Genomic DNA, 13,177 nt, shown 5'->3' on the forward strand with positions numbered 1-13,177 from the left:
TCCCTCCACTGTAGGTAAGGCCAAAACATGATAAGTACTATGAAAGAGCTTTGGAAAAATAAAAGCATGTTACCAATTCAAACCATACATATAAAAAAAGTAGCACTATTTTCTAAGATCTGTAAGTTTGATATTTACATGGGTTGCTTTTAATTATCTAATACCTTGGCAACAGAGCATCCACTCTACCAGGCCAGCTGCATTAGATCACCTGGCTTTCAACCTCCTTCATTCATCTTTGGTCTACGTGAACACTTGTGATCAAGATCTGTGTCCTCAAGATTGATGATTTTCTGCTTTACACTAATATATCATGTATGTTTTCCATTTTTCTTCTGCCCAGTTTCATTTCCTTTCTACTTCCCATGGTTCAGTTTATCTTTTGGATTTATAAGGCACATGCAGTTTTATAAATCAGAGAGAATGTAGATCTTGAAAAATTGGATTATTTCATATATAATGCAACAGAACTCCACATGATTATGCTGTTTCAAGTGACAAATTAAGAATTATGAGAGATGTGATACATGATCTATTTTTCTCATTTAATTCTATGTTTAGTAAGGACATAGTAAATATTAAAAAAATGCAAGTGAATTCCCATCAGTCTTTAATATTTATTGATTGTTGACTGTGTGCAGACCCATGTACGAAGTATTCAAGGAATGCTTTGCCCTCAAGGAGTTCATAGTGTAGAGGAGAGACAGATACTAAAATAAATTAGAAAGGAAGAAGTAATAGTGTATATGATATAAATGCAATGGGATGTTGTGAGAACTAAAGGGCTTAGATGGAGTGAAAATGTTTAAAGTGGCAATTGAAGGGGGTATAAAATGGGGAGATTAACAAATAACAGGGGAAAGCCTCTTAAGAGATGTGATTTCAGATGGGCTTTGAAGATGGGAAGAGTTATGGTCTGTCAGGTATAAAGGGGGAGTGAGTTCCAGGCAGATGGAGTGAGTGAACAACAGGTCGGTGGCAGGAGAGATGGGAACGAGGAACAGGTATAACAATAATAATGATATCTGTTAAGCTCTTACTATATGCCAAGCACTGTACTAAGTGTTGCGTAAGATTCAAGATAATCACATTGGAAACAGCCCCTGTTCCACATGGGACTTAGTCTCAGTAGAAGGGATAATAGATAGTCAATACCTATTTTATAGATGAGGAAACTAAGGCACAGAGAAATTATGTGAGTTGTCCCAAGGCATCCAGTGGACAATTGGCAGAACCAAGACTAGAATCCAAGTCTTCTAACTCCAAGACCAGTGCTTTTTCCACTAGGCCACATAGCTTCCCAACTAAGTTGGTCAGCTTGAAAGGAACAAGGATGCGAACTGGGTTTAGTGAAAGAGAGCTGATTGAGAACCCTAAAACCAATGGTCAGTTTCTGTGAGATGCAGAAGGGAGTTGGTAACCATTGGAGATTTTTGAGGCGTGCATAAATAATGTTTTAGAAAACAATCATTTGGCCAGCTGAATGAAGTACGCACTGGATAGGGGAGAGACTAGTGACAGGGAGATCAGCCAGGGGGCCGATGCATTAGTTAAGTCAGTATAATACATGTGGACCACCATAATGGCCATTTGGATGGAAGGAAAGACACAGATACTGTACATGTTGTGGGGGAGGAATGGGACAGGATTTGGTGACACAGTGAATATAAGACTAGAGAGGGAGGAGTCAAGGATAATGCCAGTGTTACAGGCTTGACTGCTCTGCATATAGTAAATGTTCAAAAAATTTCATTGATTGATAGATTGGGAGGGTGTTCTCAATTGTGATGGGAAAGTTAGATGAAGGAGAGGATTTAGGAGGGAAAATGAGCATTTCAGTTTTTGATATGTTGAATCTGGGTTAAGGATATAATAGTAATACTTATGGTATTTGTTAGTGCTTACTATGTGCCAGGCACTGTACTAAGCATTGCAGCAGATACAATCAAATCAGGTTGAACACAGTTCCTGTCCCACTTGGGGCTCATAGTCTTAATCTCCATTTTGCAGATGAGGTAACTGAGGCACAGACAAGTGAAGTGACTTGCCCAAGGTCACACAGCAGACAAGTGGCAGAGCTGGGATTTGAGCCCATGACTTTCTGACTCTCATGATAGAAATATCATGAATGCAGGAGGAAATGTGAGATTACAGAAAAGGCCAGATAATAGGGCTAAGTAGGTAGATTTGGGAAACATCTGCAGAGGAGTGGTAGCAAAGTGGCTGGAGCATATGAGCTCCCTGAGGAAGTGAGTGTAAATGGAGATGAAAAGGGGACACAGGACAGAGATTTAAGGGACATCCACGTTAGGGGATAGGTGGCAGAGGAAAAGCAAAAATTAGAAGAATAGGCCAGAGAAATAGAAGAAGGACTGGAAAGCAACTGTGTTGGAAAACCAAGGTTAAGGAGTGTTTCTAGGAAAAAGGAGTGGTCCACAGTGAAAGAAGTCAATCAATCAATTCATAGTATTTATTGAGAACTTACTGAGGGCACAGAACTATACTAAGCACTTGAGAAAGTACAATGCAATAGAGTTGGTAGATGCGATCCCACACCTTTGACGAAAAGCAGAGGATGGAGAGAGGAAATGAAGGCTTAATCAGGGAAGGCCTCTTGGAGGGGCTGTGATTTTAGGAGAGTTTTTAAGGTGGTTAGAGTGATGGACTGCCAGATATGAAGGGGAGGGAGTTACAGGCTGGAGGGAGGGCATGGGCAAAGGGCCAGTGGTGGGATAGATGAGACTGAGATACAGAGGTTAGATTGGTATTAGAGGAGCAGAGGGTGTAGACAGGGTTGTAGTAGGAGATCCATGAGATAAGGTAGGAGTGGATAGCTAAGTGCCTTATAGTTTATAGTGTAGCAAAAAGTATATTCCAATTAACCTTAGAAATATTGCTAAGAACTGGACTCTATTTAAAACGTGATCAGATTATCTGTCTTGGAATGTGTTACCAATTTTCATTACCAAACATTCTATATCAAAGAGTAGTGAGACCAACGGTGATTCATGTTGCCATCTTCAAAGACACCATGTACGAACTATCTCAAAAGACAACACAAATATTATTTTTTCCCTACCCTTATAAAACCACAAAAGATTTTTCCAAATGAATAAACTCAGCTGTTATTTGTGGTAATTCCATTAAATTTGCGATCAAGCATTAAATTAAACAGTCTACTCCAGTTTACTCGGCTACTGAGGGGGAAATGTACCTTGTAAGGCCTATGTTTTATGCAACTGAGTTTCTAGTCAACCATATTTTAATGAGATAATGCTAGTAAGTAAAGCAAGTTAACTGATTCTGAAAGTTCCTTGGTATCTCAAACATTCCCTTTTAAAACAATCTGTTTCATTAGGATTTTTGTCTCTGTTTCTAACCACCTTTTAAATTCTGAAAGGTCAAATGTCTCTCATATGAATGCATAGTTCTAGACATCATTCAAAATAATTTCCTCAGTGAATAAACAGAAGAATTGCTTGCAGCGTGGCTCAGTGGAAAGAGCCCGGGCTTTGGAGACAGAGGTCACGGGTTTGAATCCCGGCTCCGCCACTGGTCAGCTGTGTGACCTGGGGCAAGTCACTTCACTTCTGTGGGCCTCAGTTCCCTCATCTGGAAAATGGGGATTAAGTCTGTGAGCCCCATGTGGGGCAACTTGATTAACTTGTATCTATCCCAGCGCTTAGAACAGTGCTTTGCACATAGTAAGTGCTTAATAAATGCCATTATTATTATTATTATTATTATTAAGAATTCTTTCCAGGAAATTTTTACACAAGACCGGAGACATACTCGACATACATAGTTTTACTTACTGAAGCCAACATTCTCTCCCATCTTTCCTGACAGCCTTGACAATTGTAATCACTAAGGAGGCTTTATCTTTCCACATTGAAATAAAAGAAGCGTCCCTTAAAGAGTCAGACTTTTCAAGTACAGTCAGTTCTGCCATAGCTCTTGATTTCATTACAGGTTTTGGCTAGAACGCAATTCCGGAATTCCAGCGGTGTGTGTCTTTTTGGATATAATGCGATACCACGTCAGAAGATGGTTTTGCATATTCCTGTGGTGTCACATATGAAGTACTACAAAAGCATACCTCTGTAATGCAACTCCTATGTTATAGAAGAACTGACTGTATGAGCATGGTTTCAAGAGTTTTCCCTCTCCCTCTGTTACCAAAGTAAATGGATTTCTCATCCTCTGTTGCTTATAACAAAGGAGAGCACCCCAGAAGGACCCCAATACACAGTCAACTAGTTTTCCTATGGGTACGGCTGAGCCTCATCAATCTCCCCTGTATTTTCAGCCTATCATTACTAATAGAAAAGACTGGTGTTATCAACTCCAGATCAAAATGTGACAGAAATACTGATTACTGAATATATTCAGTGATGAATGATAGATCCATCACCTTGATTTACCATTGATCCACAAACAAAGCAGGTATAATCAGTGGTAATAGGAGGATGAAGGGAATATTCATATATCCTATCAGTGCATCTGCCATAGTCATCCTTCACATATCAGTAAGGTCAATTTATTCCATGAATACTCTTAAGCTACTATAAATACTTTTAATTTACATGCAAAATCAGCCTCTGAATACCCCCTTCTACAAATCTGCAACCTTAATGATTTTGTTCAGTTGACTTTGAGTTGTAAGATTTCCCATTTAAATGAGTGTGGACAGGTCAAATTGAGAAAACATTGCCACCACATGGGCCAAACGTCCTCCACAGTTGCCTAATAAGTCATAATGTTTAGATAGATGGATAACTAGAGTGAAAATGAAATATGGTCCTTGTGCTCTTTTAAGATGACAATGACCCAACAAGAAGAATCAAGCATGGTGACGACCACAATAATTACGAGTGGCTGAGCTGCCTGTCTGCCATTACTTCAGTGGGTAGCTGGAAGTGCAGGACCCTTTTGGCCCAGGGCCAGCCTACCTGTCAGCATCTCCGATGCCCAGGGTTGTGTTGCGCTGAAGTGTCTCCCGGACAACAGCCATTCCATCGGGTAGACGGTTCAATCGGCGGGTGTAAAGACCAAGTCCACCATCGGTCATGTACCTTGAAGAAGGAAAATAAGGATCATACAAGCCCTGTGGTCAATGGCAGCATGTTAGCAGATCAATTAAGAAGCCAATTAGGATCTGGCAATCACCACTCCCTCATCACATGCTCTGCTTGGTAGATGTTTTCTATCAGCTACGCTGTAAAGTAAGAATAATCCAGCTGCAGGTACTGCCCACCACCAGGCTATAATCTCTGTTGTCAGGAAAAAGCCTTAGGAATCAAAAGTTTCCAATATGGGGTGCAATATGAATAGATTTTGTCGCTGTGAGTGGCACAGATGGTACAGCATTAGCTAGCCTCACATGAATTTAGATATGTTGGCAGATGACAATTTGAGAGTTTAACACAGTCTTACTGCACAGGAGACTAGATAAAGTCAGTTCTTCCATAAACATGGGGGTTGTGTTTTTGCAAAACTCCACATTAAGGCAAACTTGCGCTGCGGTGCTCAGCAAGCCTGACACCATGTGCATATACACAAATTGTTTCTTCCGACATTGTAGTGTGCTGAATCCAAACAGGCTAGCCTGTCAAACATCCTCTGATTCCCTAACAGTGTTTTTGCCAAAATGTGCAGTAAAAACACATGCTATGATAGAACTAAATGTACGGGAAAAACACAATAAAGGAGGAACTTACATTTCTGAAAGCTAGGACAAATCAAAAGGCTACGCTAAAACAACTAACTTTGTAATGTTGGTTTATTAGTACTCTTCTATAAAATTAATGGAAGAAAGTTCTTACATTTTTAGTTGTATTTGAATATTTTAAGAACATTATTTAATAGTACAGGATGCACACACAATAACCATCAATAAAACATCCCATTTATAAAATCGTTTCTTGTATTTGAATGAGGAGGCCTTTCATAAAAATATTTCCTATAAAAAAACCCCCAAAAATCATAATTCCACCATTCTTCCACGAGAGAGGAAACAAATACTTTTCAGGTGACTGACATGAAGGAAGTGGATGGTTTATAGACTTTTTGTTAATTTCAATCTATCAGGGCAAATCAGTAGCACACCCAGAAGCAAAACCAAGGTATCATGATCAGAGTATTGGGTGTAACAGGCTGTGATAAAATTTCAGTTTCCCAAGGGAGAAGGGGGCCAGGACAAGTGGCCAGGTGCTCAATTCACTCAAGGAAGTCAGCCCCAAAAAGCTCTCATTAGTTAAACCTTTGGCTTATCAAATCCCTTCATCTTCATTCCTGCATTGCACCTTCTCATTAGGGTGCTCTCTGAAAAGAAGAGCAATGAGATTATGTGAGAATTTCCTTCCAACCTTTAGCTAACTAGAAAACAAAAGTGCTAAACACATCAAACTACACTGAGGATACCTATGAACAGATTGAGGCTGTCTTTAGTGAATTTTGGTGGTGGTGCTGCTTAACTAACGTGAGAGGGGTTCAGGACTAGAGGAAACATGGTGCTGGCGACTGCCTATAAGCAGTGTAGCTCAGTGGAAAGAGCCCGGGTTTGGGAGTCAGAGGTCATGGGTTCTAATCGCAGCTCTGCCACTTGTCTGCTCTGTGACCTCGGGCAAGTCATTTCACTTCTCTGGGCCTCAGTTCCCTCATTTTTCAAATGGAAATTAAGACTGTGAGCCCCATGTGGGACAACCTGATTACCTTGTATCAACTCTAGCACTTAGAACAGTGCTTGGCAGCACATAGTAAGCGCATAACAAATACCACAATTATTATTATTAAAGAGAGGGTTCACATGCATTATTGCTGCCCCAACTGTTTCCTAGACACATATTCCCAGCAGCAGCACCTTCTTTCTGAGAGGTGTTTCTGAGATTATGTATCGATGAAATTCTTAGGGGTCATAGGTGCCCCATTCTCTCCTCTCCTTCAGCCCCAGCTTCCACTTCTGCATTGAGCCCATCCTCTTAGCTCTCTCAAAAATCCCTACTCTGATATCAAAGTCTTTGAACTGCAAAGAAAACCTGTTCTGAGCTGCTCATTTCCCAAGAGGGTTTGTGATATCTTTGTTGAACTATACTTTTCATCTTTTTGCCCCACTGAAGTGGTTAAATTTCACCATCAGTGGCTTCACAAATGTACAAATATACAGGGAGGCACCATCTTTTTGACATCTTTTCCTGACAGAATACTGAATTTTAATGCCAGCTTTTCTTTTTACACTATGGTATAATATTCTGTTCTTGCAGCTCATGTCAAGTTTTATTTGGCTCAACTACCTCCCTTCCCCACCTGGTAAATTCTCCAAGTATTTTGACTGGTTTGAATAGAGAGATTAAAGCCCATTTCAACAGCTGTATGTTCTCTATTTAACACTCTATAGTGTGTTAGCGCAAGGTGCCTTTTTTCAGCTTTCATTTTGAAAGATAACTTTACATATGTACATATTAAAAACATTAATTTTATCATATTTCATTATTGGTGCATATTTACATTGCTATTTGATCATATAGTTTTATTTCATCTTTTATGCATCTTTATATTTGGATTTTTTTTTGATTTTAGGAATGCATTAATGCACTTTACATTGTTTCCTATGAAAAGCTTATTATAAAAGGCACTTTAAACTTAACACTCTATTTTCACAGAATCAATTATGAATATTAAGTGAGATTTTTCCAACTGTTACATTTAGCTAGTGTCATTTCTCTTTCAGTGTTTTTTAAATTTCCTACAATATGCTGTAATGATGCCCAGTCTTCTGCAGCCTCTAATTCGTACTAATAAGAAAAGGAAAAAAAAAGACTACAGAAAAGTTAGAATTCAGGAGTTTTGCTATGGGTTGAACTACCGTACTACTAGAAATGCCTCTTCAAAGAGAATGAGGCAGCATTTGCCTGAAATTTGATCTACTATACAAAAAACAATAAAACAAAGAATGCTTAGACTTCAATACATTTATCTACACAATAAACAAATACAGTAATTTCAAGCAAGTGACTTTTCTTCAAACTTACTTTGACTTTCATTTCCCAAGACAGTTTTAGAATGAGCAGTAGAGAATACCATGGAAAAAATTTACTGGCTGGATAAAGTTTTGCCACTGTAACAACATGAGCAACTAGACAGAGTGCATACCTTTAAGTTTCTCACTAATGGCTTTGTGCAGAGTAGAGAGAGCATTCCAGGGGAGGAATGCAGAGACATGCTAGAGCATCACAGTAATGATAACACCAGCGTGAAATGTGATTTTATCCTGAAATGACAACTGATGAAACAAGAAGAGGCCAAGCCAGACAGGGATGAATGTGCTGACTTAGCTCATCAATTGCCATTAAGGATTATGATTTGGGGGTGGAAATGGTGATGAGAGATTTGATTCCTCTGACTTTTCATAGGTAAACTTAACTGTGGGAGGTGGAGGAGGTGTGTGTGTGTGTTTGAATGGTTGGGTCAGTTCACCTTCAAAAGAGGGGAGATCTGTTAATGCCTTTTGCAAAACAAATTTCCAATTAAGAAAGATCTCTTAAAAGAGCTGCCCAAAGCTATGACATCATGACTGTTACGTACAATAGAGGTTGAGTTTACCCACAGCCAGATTTTCTGCAATCCCACAAACAAAGTGCATAAATTTAGTGCTCGTTTTGATAAATCTGCACCCTGACAAAGTCACATGAATTTCTATTCCAGTTCTAATGCCCGCAACAGGACCTTTTCCACTGGAATCTTTGCTCCTTAATACTTCTCAAACTTTCATTGCTGAAGCCTTCCAAGGCTTGCTGGCTGGAAAAAACTTATTCCATCTACTAACCTAACCCCATGAAAACACAGGTACGACAATTTTCTCAAATTCATTCAAAAAGCCAACAGCCAATCCAGAAATTAAAGTCCATAGCAGGTTGTAGAAGCAGTTCCCTTGTCTTAGGGGAAATAAATAATTAGGGGACAAGCCTAATAGGCTATTAGTAACACCATAGAATTTGATTTGAGGGCAGGAATGTCTTTTTATTGCTCAGCCAAACTGCCATTCAATTATTTTCTGCCTATGCCTACCTTCAGGGACACTAGACCAAGTAGGGAAGGTCTGGTCTCTTATTCACCTGGCTAAACTAGAAGTGGAACAAACCACTGGAATACTGGAAAGGTAAATAAGTATTGGTTGACAGAGTTTCCTCAGTGAGCGAAGACATTGGTCTGAGCTGCATATAATCAGCATTTTGCAAATTCAAAGTGTAACAGAAAAAAAATCATTTTCTCCTTCCTGGGTCTTTTGTATGTATCCTTTAGCCAGAATCAAATGCCTATATATCCTCTCTTCCTCCCCTCCCCTCCATAACACGGCCCAATTGCTCTCACAATCCAGAATCCCAGGGTCTCTTCTCTCCCATCTCACTCCTTGGCCTGGGGGTCCAGACCCAAGCTTACTCCCTACCATTTCATAGCCATAACAGAATGGATCATCTTGGCTCCTTCTTGTCCTGGCTTGGCTATTTCTAAAGAATCATAATAAGGTGGATAGTGATGGTACTGGAGATATGAGAAAGAGCTAGTCAGGAATAGAGTACCAGGGAGATAGGATGGGAAAGGGAAGTCCAACCCACTCCCCGGAGAATTCATTTCATTCATTCATTCAATTGTATTTATTGAGCGTTTACTGTGTGCAGAGCACCGTACTAAGCACTTGGGAAGTACAAGTTGGCAACATATAGAGACAGTCCCTACCCAACAGCAAGGGGAGACAGACAACAAAACAAAACATTTTAACAAATTAAAATAAAATAGTAAATTATTATTACAGGAGTTTGCCAATGCTTGCCCCCACCATGAGGGCCAGGAGCAGAGTTAACCATCGGCTCTGGCTGGAACACGGAGCAGTGTGGAGCGAGATGAGGAGGAGCTGGGGGAGAATGCAGTGGATATCCGGTAGCCCCGTGGACAGAGCCCTCTTACCCGTGGGTGGAGGGGGTGGGCCTAAAGGACCATTTGATTCTATGACTTCAACTACCATCTTTATGTCAATGATTCTCAACTCTACCTCTCCAGCTTCTCACTTCTCTGCAGTCTTTCACATTTCTTCCTGTCTACACAGGACATTTCTACTTAAATGTCCCATCGGCACCTCAAAATTAATATGTTCAAAACAGAACTCCTCATTTTCCCACTCAAATTTTGTCCTTTTCCTGACTTTACCATCAGCACAATGGCACTATCCTTCCTAACAAGCCTGTGACTTTGGAATTATCCTTGACCCATCTCTCACGCTACCCACATATTCAATCTATCACCAAATCCTGCCAGTTCTACCTTCAGAACTTTCTTAAAATTCTCCCTTTCCTCTCTATCTGCTACTGTGCTCACCAAGCATTTATTATATGCCACCTTGACTACCTTACCCTCGCTGATTTCCTACTACAATGCAGTCCGCCCACATCACTCTCTAATGCCAACCTACTCACTGCACTTCGATTTCATCTTTCTTGATGTTGACCCCTTGTCCATGTCCTTGCTTTGTCCTGGGACTCCCTCCCCCTTTATATACAATGGACCACCATTCTCCTCACCTTCAAAGTCTTAATAATAAATCAATCAATCATGTTTGTTGAGAATTTACTGTGTACAGAGCACTGTTCTTAACGCTTGAGAGAGTACTATATAACAGATTTGGTAGACATGTTCCCTGCCCAAAAGGAGCTTCCCATCCCAAATCACATTTCCTCTAAGATGCCTTCCCCAACTAAGTCTTTATCTTCCTTACTCCCTCTCCTTTCTGTGTAGCCTATGTACTTGGACCTGTACCCCTTAAGCACTTGATAGCTACCCCATTCACAGGCACATAGAACTTTTGTGTACACATATATAATTTATTTTATTGTTTGTCTCACTCTTTAGACTGTAAGCTCCTTGTGGGCAGGGAATGTGTCTACCAACTCTGTTGCAATCTACTCTCCCAAGAGCTGAGTACAGTGCTCTTCTTACAGTAAGTGCTCAATAAATACCACTGATAGATTGACTGAAGCCTTCTATCATCCTCATTTAAGTCTCACTCCACAGCTGGACCCCTGAAACCCTGCCCAGTCTGTTCCAAATTTGACCTCAAGTTTAGTAAACTAAATGATTATTTTACCCTTCTTCCTTTCTGCATATGTTGTCCAGCCTCTTGCTTGCTGTTAACAAAGATCCAGGATAAATGTCAGTATACAAATATCAATTTTCTATTCAAATAGTTGTATCCTATTTAAACACTTTAGTGTCATAAAACCAACAGCATTCCCGAGAGCACTGCAAAGTCGAATGCTATCAGTCAGTTCCTTTCTTTAAGTAATGGTGATCGTGAAAAAAAGTTTCCTGAAGGGAAAAGTTCCTCCTTTTCTGAACTAGCATTTCCATGGTTCACATTCTAATTCATTCTTCATAGACAACACAAGTCATTTCAGTCTAAAGGACTTTCACCAATCACAAAACCATTTCCCACTGCCAGGCACTGCGGGAAGGTGGAAAAAGAAAAGACAAGAGAGCAATATGTAGCCACTTCATATGGTTCAGCAAGTTTCTAATGGAGCATGCTGTTTGGGGGTAGAAAAGGCTTTCATATATAAAAATAGAAATGGCAGAAAAGAAAGACGAAGAAAAACAGAACCTGTGTGTTTTTCCTAGTTCTTTTTGGTGTATAATTATGGATTAGAAGTGAAAATACCCAAATTCAAGGCAAATTCTCTCAGAAAATATTAAATAATTTGTCCTAATGCACTATCAATATACGCACATGCTTAAATGGTATAAAATGAGCAGGATTGGGTACAATAATATTTTGAAGTGTCTCTGTTGCAGAATTGTATTTTCCAAATGCTTAGTACAGTGCTCTGCACACAGTAAGCACTCAATAAAAATGACTGAATGAATTCAGAGGTTACTTTAATTTCCCTAATGCTAAACTCTTCAATATATCTCCATAGTTCAGAGGCTTTCTGAAGTCAGGGGCTTAAATTATACACTAGGTCTCCAAAGAAGGACAAAGAGACAAAGGTTGTTAACAAAGGTGTTTAATGCCTCAAGAATGAAAATAGGCTTTATTAAGGAATACTTGCTGTTGTTTAAAACTTCAAGGGAGGAAGGGATTTAATTTGATATGACTAAAGACTAATGATTAACCAACAATATGCTATATTTTTGCAATGGTAATTATAAAACTGCAGCACTAAAACTTTGAAGGCACACATACTTTGGAAAAGGTTTTGAAACAATGTTTTTAATTCTTATAAAAATTGATGAGGATAGCAAAATACATTTCATATCTACGCCAGAGATAGCACATGCAAGTTCCATTTAATCCCAGAAATCCCAACTGCCATCAAAAAATCTGGATCTTTTTCAATTAAAATGTAATTGACTTTAAGTAGACTGCATATTCTATAGCTGGGAATAACGTGTTGTCCAGTGGTATAGAACACATTGTATATGAAATAAAATCTGAGATTAATGTCATCCACAAATTTGCCCCCCTCTAATGACAGTTTCTTGACCACTTGTACTACAAATAACTAGAACAGAGCATGCATTTTTACAAAAATAAAAAAGGTCAAGCCAAGAGAAATTTAACAGGGCTGCTTAATAACAGACTACCGTTTTTCTAGTTTTCTTATCTTTGGTTTTCAGGTTTGCTGAGTAACAATGTTGGAGTCAAAAATGATTAGAGTGACAAAGGTGAGGACAATATTTTAGACAGGTAAACCAACAAGTTACATACCTTTCTAGGTTGTGCACTGAAATGCAAAATCCTTTTGCTGTCCCACAATTCCTAGGACCTTATTCTCTTCAGGAATGAATGCTTTCTTTTAAACATCTCAACTCCCAGAAATCCCTCTTCATCCCTCATCAAAACACCCAGCCCATTCACTTCAGTGCTAAGGCACATCCAATATTTGCAATAAGCAGGAATGACAAGCCTTGCAATCAGATAGCCACTGCAGAGTAATTGCTTTTAAGCTTCTAATGATTCAATGATTGGAAATGTTCTCAGCCTCGATAGCACTAGCTCCCTCCTTGCATTTTCACATTACCACTGTGACTGGTGTCCCTGGTCACATGAGAGGAAGAAAAGTCTGTGGCAGAAACAAATTAACTCTGTGTTTCTGGATCAGGCTAGCTCCTGAACAACAGACAGATC

General features: G+C 39.5%; 1 protein-coding gene across 2 annotated transcripts in view; it reads right to left on the minus strand.

Annotated features, from left to right (window-relative positions):
• The window catches only part of NAV2 (neuron navigator 2), a 361,092-nt gene that overhangs the window by 119,348 nt on the left and 228,567 nt on the right, over positions 1–13,177 (minus strand). For both annotated transcript variants that reach the window (XM_038764952.1, XM_038764951.1), the window contains one exon: positions 4,953–5,075. In XM_038764952.1, the coding sequence (XP_038620880.1) occupies positions 4,953–5,075 (123 nt within the window). The remainder of the gene's footprint in view (positions 1–4,952; positions 5,076–13,177) is intronic.

Source organism: Tachyglossus aculeatus, chromosome 22 (assembly GCF_015852505.1).
Source record: "Tachyglossus aculeatus isolate mTacAcu1 chromosome 22, mTacAcu1.pri, whole genome shotgun sequence".
In the NCBI taxonomy this organism is placed as follows: Eukaryota; Metazoa; Chordata; class Mammalia; order Monotremata; family Tachyglossidae; genus Tachyglossus; species Tachyglossus aculeatus.